This window comes from Caretta caretta, chromosome 1 (assembly GCF_965140235.1).
Source record: "Caretta caretta isolate rCarCar2 chromosome 1, rCarCar1.hap1, whole genome shotgun sequence".
Classification (NCBI taxonomy): Eukaryota; Metazoa; Chordata; order Testudines; family Cheloniidae; genus Caretta; species Caretta caretta.
Window position 1 is genome coordinate 262703051 of NC_134206.1, and position 11237 is coordinate 262714287.

At 45.3% G+C, this 11237-nt stretch overlaps 1 protein-coding gene across 3 annotated transcripts in view; it reads left to right on the forward strand.

Annotated features, from left to right (window-relative positions):
• MEI1 (meiotic double-stranded break formation protein 1) overlaps nt 1–8187 on the forward strand; it is a 69154-nt gene extending 60967 nt beyond the window's left edge. For all 3 annotated transcript variants that reach the window (XM_048835236.2, XM_075124205.1, XM_075124206.1), the window contains 4 exons: nt 4854–4960; nt 5726–5857; nt 6287–6396; nt 7944–8187. In XM_048835236.2, coding sequence (XP_048691193.2) covers nt 4854–4960; nt 5726–5857; nt 6287–6396; nt 7944–7989 — 395 coding nt within the window. In that variant the 3' untranslated portion in view covers nt 7990–8187. The remainder of the gene's footprint in view (nt 1–4853; nt 4961–5725; nt 5858–6286; nt 6397–7943) is intronic.
• Nucleotides 8188–11237: the final 3050 nt, after the last annotated feature.

Here is an 11237-nt window from a genome sequence, read left to right on the forward strand (position 1 = left end):
CTTTTCTTCATTATTATTAATAATTCCACCAGTTTTATCTAGTAATAGACCAATAAGAACATAAGAATGGCCATACTGGGTCAGCCAAAGGTCCAACCAGCCCAGTATCCCGTCTGCCGACAGTGGCCAATGCCAGGTGCCCCAGAGGAGTGAACCTAACAGGTAATGATCTAGTGATCTCTCTCCTGCCAACCATCTCCACCCTCTGACAAACAGAGGCTAGGGACACCATTCCTTACCCATCCTGGCTAATAGCCATGAATGGACTTAACCTCCATGGATTTATCCAGTTCTCTTTTAAACCCTGTTATAGTCCTAGCCTTCACAACCTCCTCAGGCAAGGAGTTCCACAGGTTGACTCTGCGCTGGGTGAAGAAGAACTTCCTTTTATTTGTTTTAAACCTGCTGCCCATTAATTTTATTTGGTGGCCCCTAGTTCTTATATTATGGGAACAAGTAAATAAGTTCTCCTTATTCACTTTCTCCACACCACTCATGATTTTATATGCCTCTATCATATCCCCCTGAGTCTCCTCTTTTCCAAGCTGAAAAGTCCTAGCCTCTTTAATCTCCCCTCATATGGCACCCATTCCAAACTCCTAATTCTTTTAGTTACCCTTTTCTGAACCTTTTCCAATGCCAGTATATCTTTTTTGAGATGTGGGGACCACATCTGTACGCAGTATTCAAGATGTGGGTGTACCATGGATTTATATAAGGGCAATAAGATACTCTCCGTCTAATTCTCTATCCTTTTTTAATGATTCCTAACATCCCGTTTGCTTTTTTGACTGCCGCTGCACACTGCGTGGACATCTTCAGAGAACTATCCACGATGACTCCAAGATCTTTCTCCTGATTAGTTGTAGCTAAATTAGCCCCCATCATATTGTATGTATAGTTGGGGTTATTTTTTCCAGTGTGCATTACTTTACATTTCAGAGGAACAGCCGTGTTAGTCTGTATTCGCAAAAAGAAAAGGAGTACTTGTGGCACCTTAGAGACTAACCAATTTATTTGAGCATGAGCTTTCGTGAGCTACAGCTCACATCTGATGAAGTGAGCTGTAGCTCACGAAAGCTCATGCTCAAATAAATTGGTTAGTCTCTAAGGTGCCACAAGTACTCCTTTTCTTTTTACTTTACATTTATCCGCATTAAATTTCATTTGCCATTTTGTGGCCCAATCACTTAGTTTTGTGAGATCTTTTTGAAGTTCTTCATAGTCTGCTTTGGTCTTAACTATCTTGAGCAGTTTAGTATCGTTTGCAAACTTTGCCACCTCACTGTTTACACCTTCTTCCAGATAATTTATGAATAAGTTGAATAGGATTGGTCCTGAGACTGACCCTTGGGGAACACCACTAGTTACCCCTCTCCATTCTGAAAATTTACCATTTATATCTACCCTTTGTTCCCTGTCTTTTAACCAGTTCTCAAGTTATGAAAGGATCTTCCCTCTTATCCCATGACAACTTAATTTACGTAAGAGCCTTTGGTGAGGGACCTCGTCAAAGGCTTTCTGGAAATCTAAGTACACAATGTCCACTTGATCCCCCTTGTCCACATGTTTGTTTGACCCCTTCGGAGAACTCTAATAGATTAGTAAGACATGATCTCCCTTTACAGAAACCATGTTGACTTTTGCCCAACAATTTATGTTCTTCTATGTGTCTGACAATTTTATTCTTTACTATTGTTTCAACTAATTTGCCCGGTACTGACGTTAGACTTACCGGTCTGTAATTGCCGGGATCACCTCTAGAGCCCTTTTTAAATACTGGTGTTACATTGGCTGTCTTCCAGTCATTGGGTACAGTAGCTGATTTAAAGGACAGATTACAAACCATAGTTAATAGTTCCACAATTTCACATTTGAGTTCTTTCAGAACTCTTGGGTGAATGCCATCTGGTCCTGGTGTCTTGTTACTGTTAAGTTTCTCAATTAATTCCAAAACCTCCTCTAGTGACACTTCAATCTGTGACAGTTCCTCAGATTTGTCACCTACGAAAGACGGCTCAGGTTTGGGAATCTCCCTAGCCTCCTCAGCCATGAAGACTGAAGCAAAGAATTCATTTAGTTTCTCTGCGATGACTTTATTGTCTTTAAGTGTTCCTTTTGAATCTCAATCGTCCAGGGGCCCCACTGGTTATTTAGCAGGCTTCATGCTTCTGATGTACTTAATACCACTGTCAGGATTCTTTTTGTTCCTAATATAGTTAAAAAAACTCCTTCTTATTGACCTTCTCTCTGGTGGCTACAAATTTCTCCTTGTGTCCCTTTGTTTCCCTTATCAATTTTCTGCAGTTCCTAACTTCTGACTTATATTCATTGCTATCAAGTTCCCCCTTTTTCCATTTGTTATATATATATATATATTATTATTTTTTATAGCTGCTTTCAACTTCCCCTCTAAACCAGGTTCATTTTTAATCAGTACTGGCTTCTTCCTCGATTGTGGCTTTTTGGGGATCTATAGTAAGGTGTTCTTAAATGATTCCCAATTATCATTCACATTTTTCGTTTTAAATTCTTCCTCCCAGTTGGTTTGGCTCATAAGTGCTTTGTGAAATTTGCCCTATTAAAGCACCAAGTATATATATATTACTGGTCTGGACTTAATTCTGCTTTCCCATTATAAATGCAATTAATTAATTAAGCTACCATTAGTTTTTAGTTCTGTGATTTAGTTCTGCTTCTGTGGGCTGTGTAAACATACCCAGAGAGAGAACACCAAAGAATGAATGAGCACTAAACAAAAGGGCCATTGTTGGCAGGGAGGAAACTCGTAAATGAAAATGTGATGTTACAGATGAATGCTACTCAGTAGTCCAAGTGTGTCTCTGATAAAAGTCCCAGTAGAACAGAAAGAGAGAGCAGATTAGTAGGAGGTTCCACTGATTCAATATTAAACAGATCACATGCTATTTCAGCATTTTAACAACCGTCTAGTATCACAAACTGTGGAGTTTGGAGTATTCTCGTTTGGAATTCTAAGAAAGGGGAAAACAGTATGGATCTGTTTTTATGGCTGTAGTGCCCAGAGCCCCAGGTTAGGATTGGGGTCCCATTGTGCCGGGTGCTATAGAAATACACAGGAAGATATGCTCCCTACCTGTGTAAGAGCTTACAACGTAAGAAGGTGAATGACCTACAAATGGTGGGGAGACAACCAAAGGGGTACAGCTTTTCTGAGGCCCTGAGCTTGTTTACACACCCAGTTGCACCAGTTTGATTTAAGGTATGATTTTAAACTGATTTAGCTAAAACAGTTAGCTATGTGGATACAGAAGGCTATGTGGATGCTCCTTTTGGTCTGAACCAGGCTTATTTAGCTTAAATAGATTAGGAAGATGCTTAAGCAAAACTGAAATGGGAGTGTCCACAGGGGTTTTAGTCAATTTAACTAAACTAGTTTTATTAAACCATTATAAACTTTTGTGTGGACAGGGTCTACTTCTGGGGGAATTCTGCACCAAAAAAAAAAAAATTCTGCACACAATATTTGAAAATTCTGCAAAAATCTGCATATTTTGTTTGTCAAAATAACACAATATAATCACGCCAGTTACAATTATTTTGGTAATTTATTTCAAAATATCTGTCCGCAGGTGTGTCTGCAACAATGCAGACCCCAAAAAAAAAAAGATTCTGGTAAATTTTTTTTTTTTTTGACAAATCAGTTCCTTACGGGGCATATTAATACAGAACGTTGTGTAATTCATTTAAATTACAATACAGAACTGTATTTCCTGCACCTGTCAGAAGCAGTGCAAAGGCTTGGGGAAGTCAGGGGTAATGGAGGAACTGAGGAAGAGGGAAGGAGCCTAGGAGTGAACCTGGAGGCTGTTGAGTGTGGATGAAAGGTTTTTCTTTTGGGGGGTGGTAATTGTTAGGGTGTTGGGAAGCCTCCTCCATGCAGACCCTGGCTGACGCCAAGCCTCTCCCATTCAGTCAGGCACGTCTGCCCCTGTCCCCACACCCCTCATCCCCATGGGTCTCTGCAGCCCCACACTCCTGAGCCCATGCTCCATTCTGTCCTGCCCACTAGCCATTCTGAACCCCAGTCTGTGACCCCCCCCAACAGCCCTGTGTGCCTTGCTCTGTCCAAACCTAGTTCTGCGGGCAGGGTGCTGTGATGAACTCTACCCCTGGGGGAATTCTGCAGAATTGGGCATAGGATTTTGTATTTCCCCCCATAAAATACATTTTGCCTAAGTGCTGCAGTTCTGCCTTGTGCCCACCAGAGGCCGCTGTGGTGCTAGTACAGCTGGCATGGACACAGCTGTCTCTTCTGGTGCCACAGCAGCCTCTGGTGGGCAAAAGGCAGAACTGCAGCACTTCTTAGGCAAAATGTTTTTTATGCGAGAAAGTACAAAATTATGCAAGACAGATTAATTCTGTGCATCCCTTGTCGTTCTGGGCTAGGGATAGCCCGCTACTCTGTCTGAAAAGTGCCCCAGGAGATCAGTTTAACTATCACTTGTACAAATGCCAGACATGGGGAGAAGGCAACTGGGTTTACTATCTCAGATGATTGGCTCATCTGATACTGCAGCCCCCACACCCAGTACTTCACTGTAGTGTCTGAATTAGCTATGAGCTCAAGTCATGGGGTGAGGCCCCAAACCAGAAAGTAGTGGCTGAAGATGCTAAGCCTTTGGCCTCCTAGCTGATAAACCCTCCCCTGATGAAGGGATATAAAACAAATACCACTTTTGTCTCCAGCGGGTTGGTGTCTCGCGGAAGAACAGAAGGATTTGGATTTGGTATGAAGGAGTGCTCTTAGCTAAGAACACCCTGCCACTGCAGTTTTTAAAACCACCTGTGATGAGTTTCTCTTGCTCCTCCAGCGCTCCATGTCATCTCACAGCCCTGGAATCGATTCCTGCTCTTCACACTACTGGATGGTGGCGAGAACTCCTTCCTTCGTCCAGAAATTCTCAGGCTGATGACTTTGGTGAGCAGGGGAGGAATAGACAGTTCTGTGAATCGATTGTGTATTAGTGCAATGCAGGTGTGTAAGTTATTGGACAGTACATCATAGTACATAGTTATTGGACAGTACATCATCATAGGTTTACCTCCCAACTCACACACTTCCATTGCTTTCAGTCTGTACCTGTATTCTTGGCCCATAATTGGACAACAAACTAATATTCTTGAAGTGCAGAAGGGAAGTTACCTATACATTTTGACCTTTAAGTGGATATACCCTGTTCTTCCTCTGTGTAACATTCCCATCATACGTGGGGGCGGGGAGACAAAAGAGGAACAGGGAATATGTAGTTTTCTTTGCTTTACTGCATTGTTGAAGCACTGATCTCACATGTCAAATATATGTGAAGATATTGTTGAAAGAAAGATGATGGCAGCTAATGATCTAAGACGCTGCCCTTCCCTAGCTGAGCTCTTGCCTGCACAGATGTTTCAACAGGTTTAGTTAAACCAGTGCAAACTCCTGTGTGGATACTCTTATTTCCATTTAGGAATGGCTTATTTTGGTTTGGCTTCAACTGATTCTTAATTAACTAATGCTAAACTGAATTAAGCCTGATTTAAACCATAAGTAGAGTGGTTGCACAGCCTTTTGCATTGGTTTAACTAAATTGATTTGAAATCTCCCCTTTGGTTAAGTGCAGTTTCCTTGTGTAGCTGTAGATGAGTCACTGCTGGAATCCGTATGACTTCTGTTATTAAATGTCCCTTTTTCCTCTTCGTCAAGTTTGTGAGATATCGGAGCAGCGGTATTATTTCTCAAAGTGAAATTAGCCAGATACTCCAAGAGGCAGCAAAAGCCAAGTTAGCAGAGCTTCCTGGTGCCACATCCCAGGCTCTACGCCTCTTTCTGCTTCAGGTAAGAGTGCTGGCAAGGCCCAGGAGGAAAAGAGAAATGGGGGAATGTGGGAAGAGGTTATGAGAAGGGGATCCTGCAAACAATCTCTTCTGTTTTTGCTATGAGACTTCGGAAACGCGTCGGGTTCTGTGAGGTAGAAGGTAATGGGATGGGGAGGATCCTGCAGATGATCAGCTTGGCTGTTTGTATCTGGTACAGTCAGGGAGGAACTGTGGAACAGGAAAGTAAAACATTTCAAGCAGTGCCCAGATTGTATTGTTTATGTTGCTATGAGTCCCTCTGCCTATTGAATCTCACCCTTTGTAATAAGAAGAGCATCTATCTTTGCCATGGATGAGGGAGTGGGGGAAGTAAGGGATGGAGATGTGAAGGAACAAACCAGTTAGTTGCCCTTTGGTCTGGAAATCATCCCTTTCCTTTGGTATTCAGCTTCAGAGTGGGAGTTGTGAGATGGAGCCAGCCCAAGAAGGGACCATTCAGACCTTGCTGGAGAGCCTCCCAGCCAGGACCAGGACCCATCTAAGCGCACAGGACATGGTGTATCCTTTTGCAAGACACACATCCTTGGTAAATGACATTGCTAAGCAAGGCGCAGCAGTTCGGCGAGGGGTGATATTTAATCTGTTGCTCCATGCGATCATCCAGCTAAGATTGAATGAGAATAAGAATGTATCCAGTACATCTCCACTTGTTGCAGATGCCAAGACCCTCATGCTAAGAACTGGCCAGGGGCATCGTGTGGTGAAAAAAATCCTAATTGTGCAGAAAAGGGATTAATGATACCTAGCTCCTCGCTACCTGTGCTGGGAACAGTGTCTTGATGGGACGATGCTTGTCTATCTCACAGAGACAGCTTGAGGAGTGAGCACAGGACTGGGAGCCAGGGATATCTGATCATGGCCCCGTCACTGACTCCTCCCTAGGACGAGTGATTCATTTAACTTCTCTGTCTGCCTCAGTTTTTCCATCTGTTAACCTGTGCTGCTACTCATTTTTCCTTCCTCACAGGGATGACATGAAGCTAACTGGACGCTTGTAAAGCACTTTGAAAACAACCACCGTTATGCAAGGACTAGGTATTATTGTTAGCCCTTGTTAAAAGGGCAGGCATGTCTTGTGGCATTGTCAAGCATCTCCCCCACTCAGCCTGAGCTAGAAGCAGAGTTGATGGGCACTGCTAGCAATTGCAACTAGCTCTTCTCAACCAGAAGGGTCAGTTAGCCCAAAATTGCCTTTGTTGGGGGTTGGGAAATAAATGAGGGAGCCTAGAGTATATGCCTAATTAAGTGGCTACCTCTCTCTCAAATTAGCTGCTTTGGCCTGCCTGGCTTCTTCACGCTGCATTGTCTCCACCAGCTAATGCCCCGGATACTGTCTCTGTTCCTGTGCCTGTGCAGGGGACTCTGTCCAAAGTGCTGCTGAAGCTAATGCTGTTGCGAGCCACCTGTAGTGCAGTGTCTGTGAAGCATCTCTGTTGCATTTGACAATCACATGGGAGTCGCCCCTTAAGGATCCATCTTCTAAGTAAAACCCTGTCTGGTTAGTGATCAGCCCCCACTGGGAGGCTGGCACCACCTTCAGGATTCCTGCTAGAGTGGTTCCACCATTATTCCATGCTGGGTGCTGAGGTTTGCTCCAGAATAAAAGTTCTCAACCTGCACATTGATCCCATTCCACATGAGAGTCCCTGCAACTGTCTTTTTTGCAGGTAGAGGGGGTAGCGCCCTGAGCCATCTCCCTTATTCCTTGCCTCTAGGCTGTTGCAACTGGTCTTCCGATGCTAGGGGGCCCAAAGATCCTTGCACTGTTTTTTAAAAAGTATTTGGGATGCATCTGAATAGGAATGCGAGGGTCACTGTATGGAAGAGCAAGAATCCTCTAGTTGAAAGCCAGGTTTTTAAGTTTAACATTGTCTGGAAAGCTGTTCCCCGCCCCACAGCCAGAATCCAGGTTTAGGGAAAGGACAGGTGTAGTAGCTTCTCAGCAACATTTGTTGAGCACTGCCCAAACAGGAAATTACCACAGCAAGTTGGGTTTTCCTGGCTTGTCCTTCCCTTTGGTTTTCCATTCATGCCATCAACATCAGATGCCTGGGAGGAGTGGCGGTGTCTCTCTTGCACATTGCAGACTGAAACAAGAGGAGGGAGCACATGGAGCAGAGAAATAAGAAATGGACGGAGAAAGACCATTCCTGCCCTTTTTCCCAGACAGTGGCTTAGAGAGGAACAATAACAGAAATGGTTGGTAGCTGGTTTTCAAAAGTTATGTGTTTCCTGTTGTTGAAAAGCAATCACAAAATAAAATCTTGCATTCCCTCTTTTTTCCATTCATTTGTTAGAGATGGCTTGGTTGAAACCTGCCCTTCAGGTCAGACTTGCATTCATGGGGAGCACACCACAGCACTTCCCAGGTGGTATGTGTGGGGGGAGGCAGTGTCTCAGCCTGTAGCAGCAGTTAAAATAGATTGAAACAGAAAGGGGAGCTCTCACCACACTAACCAGCAAGGAGGATGAGCGCTGCTTACCTCAGCCAGAGCATGGCAGCTCCTCTCTGCTTATAGTAGAGATGGGGGACCTGGGCCATAAAAAGACACAGGTAACCCCTTTACATTAACTCTGGCTCCACAGCCTCCTCTCAGAGCCCCTTGCTTCCACCTGACAGACTTGTAGATGCAATGAAATCAATTCCCTACTTGTCTATAAAAGAGTCACTTCTTCTCCAAAGCTGTGGTAGCATCTGAATGTGTCATGGATCATAACTCATATCATCACAAGCCTCCAGCTACTACTGCTGACCACAGCCAAAGCTTTTATGTTAATTGCTTCTTCCTGAAAAAACTCTGTTTGCTTACCATCCATTTTCTTTCCCATTCAAATGCCCTCTTCTCATCCTCAAACACCATCACAACTGTCGGTGAGGGAAAGGTCCCAGGCAGGTGTTGGGCAACCGGATGTAAGGAGGCAGAGGGCGTTTCCCAGGGCTGTTGCTGCAGCCAACCAAAGCCTTTAGGAAGGAGAAGAGAGCAAGCAGTGTTGTTGCCTGCTAGGGCCCCTGGTGTGCTGTCAACTGGCCATAGCTCATGTCCCCCAGAGCCATGCAGTGCGCAGCCCTGCCCCTTTCCTCGTTAGTATAGTGGTGAGTATCCCTGCCAGTCACGTGGGAGACCGGGGTTCGATTCCCCGATGGGGAGAGTCCTTTTGAATGGGGAGAAAGAGATGCATTGCCCATCCAGCACATTCCTCATCTCCTTCGATGGCGACTTCCCTTCACACACCCCCGCAGTGTGGATTTTCATCTCCAGAGAGATAATTAGCCTGCAAGGCCACCACGGCCCTAGTGAAAGCCTCCACATCGCCTTCCGCCACTGGGCCCAGCTTCAAGACCTGCATGTCAGGGCACACTTCAGAGTCGCAAAGGGAAATACTCTGGCCAAGGGCATGAGGACAATCGCCCAACCTAATGTAGTGGCAACTGGTCAAAGGGCGAGGAAGAGAGAAAAGCGGACAGGCAGCAGGCTGGCGTCCTGTCTTTTTTTCCTTTTGTTACGATTTTAACTGTGACAGTAATGGGGAGACTTGAGAAATAGTTGTGGCCGTAGGTGAGGTCGGCGGCCGCCCCGAGAGCGCAGAAGGGAGCAGTTCCCACTCAGCTGCTGTGTCACCCAGCGGCTGGCTGTGATCGTATAGTGGTCAGTAGTCTGCACTGTGGCCGCAGCAAGCTGCCTTCGAATCCGAATCATGCCTTTGCTTTTTGGTGGGGGATCTCCTGACGCACACCCAGTGGCTTAGCCTGATTGCATCCATTTGTAAAGAGAGCCAGCAGCTGGTGCCTAGTTTCCGCTTGGTAGAGGAACGTCAATGAGATAAATCCATCAGAAAAAGAGTAACGGGGATGAGTAACAGGAAGTTTTCCTGGGCACCAGTGTCCGGAAGCAGCGTATTCCATCCTGGAAAGGGATGAGTTTGGAACGTCTGGCCACTGTGCGTTGAAGGGAAGGTTGTTCGGGCCTGGGAAGCTACGGCCCTCAAGAGGGGCTTCTAAAGCCAAAGGGAGCTTGGGTGAGTTTGTGAGGGCGTGACTTTGAAGAGCGTGTGAATTATGGAAGTGGAAGGGTAGAAAGAAAGGGTTGTGTGAGGAAGAAGGTGCTGAGCAGCCTGTTGGTGAGGGGAACAGATCTAAATAACATGGTATTACAAGTGCCTATAGCTGCCTATCCACAGTGGGACTCCCAGCGTTGCTAACAGTAGGACCAATGCAACAGTGGGAAATACAGACAGTTGCCCCATGGTGGATGGTGTTTTTTTGAGGTCTCCCATCTAAGTACTGGCCCTGCTTAGCCGATGGATCACAGCACTTGGTGCTATGGCTGCAGGCATTCACACTTTAAGGACTTAAACCTGCAAACGTTTATACAGGTGAGGTGACCCAACTTTATCCATATGAGCAGTCTTATTGACCTCAGTGGGAAGACTGGAATGAGCAAAGGCACATATGCAAGCCCTGGCCTGAGTTAGCCTTTTGCCTGTGTGTATTTAACACTTTAAATCTACACATTTTATTTTGAAGGCTTTCTTTTCATTTTCATCATTTATTTTTGATCCATTTCCACTCCATGTTCTGTATGGTTCAAAGACATTTTGTTTTTAAAAAATCCTCATAGTCATCACTTTACATTTCCAGGGTCTTTCAGCCTGAAGGATCCAAAAGATTTTACAGTTTGAATATACAAAAAAAGAAAAGGAGTACTTGTGACACCTTAGAGACTAACCAATTTATTTGAGCATGAGCTTTTGTGAGCTACATGCATCCGATGAAGTGAGCTGTAGCTCACGAAAGCTTATGCTCAAATAAATTGGTTAGTCTCTAAGGTGCCGCAAGTCCTCCTGTTCTTTTTGCGAATACAGACTAACAGGGCTGCTACTCTGAAACCTTTGAATATACAGCAAATACTCCTCTGCCCCGGAAATGCAGCCCTTGCTGCGCTGGCATCCTATCGCACGTTTGTGTTGGTGGGATTACCGTGTATGTGTGTGCTAGGGTGAGCAGACAACAAGTATGAAAAATCGGGAGGGGAGGGTAATCGGGTCCTACACAGTGCTTAATTTGTGCTGGGGCAGCCCTGGCACCTCTAGGCTTTGCAGCTCAGGGCCCAAGCACCTCTGCGTTTGCCCAGTCAGGTATGAAAGTAAAAAACTTGCTTGAGCCCCAGCCCCGCTTTCATTACACATGAAGCACCGATCCTGTATAAACCAAAGCCCCTATAATCCGGATGATCCTTTTCAAAGCGGGAGATCTGGCCCCTCTCTGGGTGTGCGCGACGCCCCAGCGCGGCCCGGATCCAGCGGCCGCGTGGCCCCCAGGCTGAAGCCCAGGCGGCGGC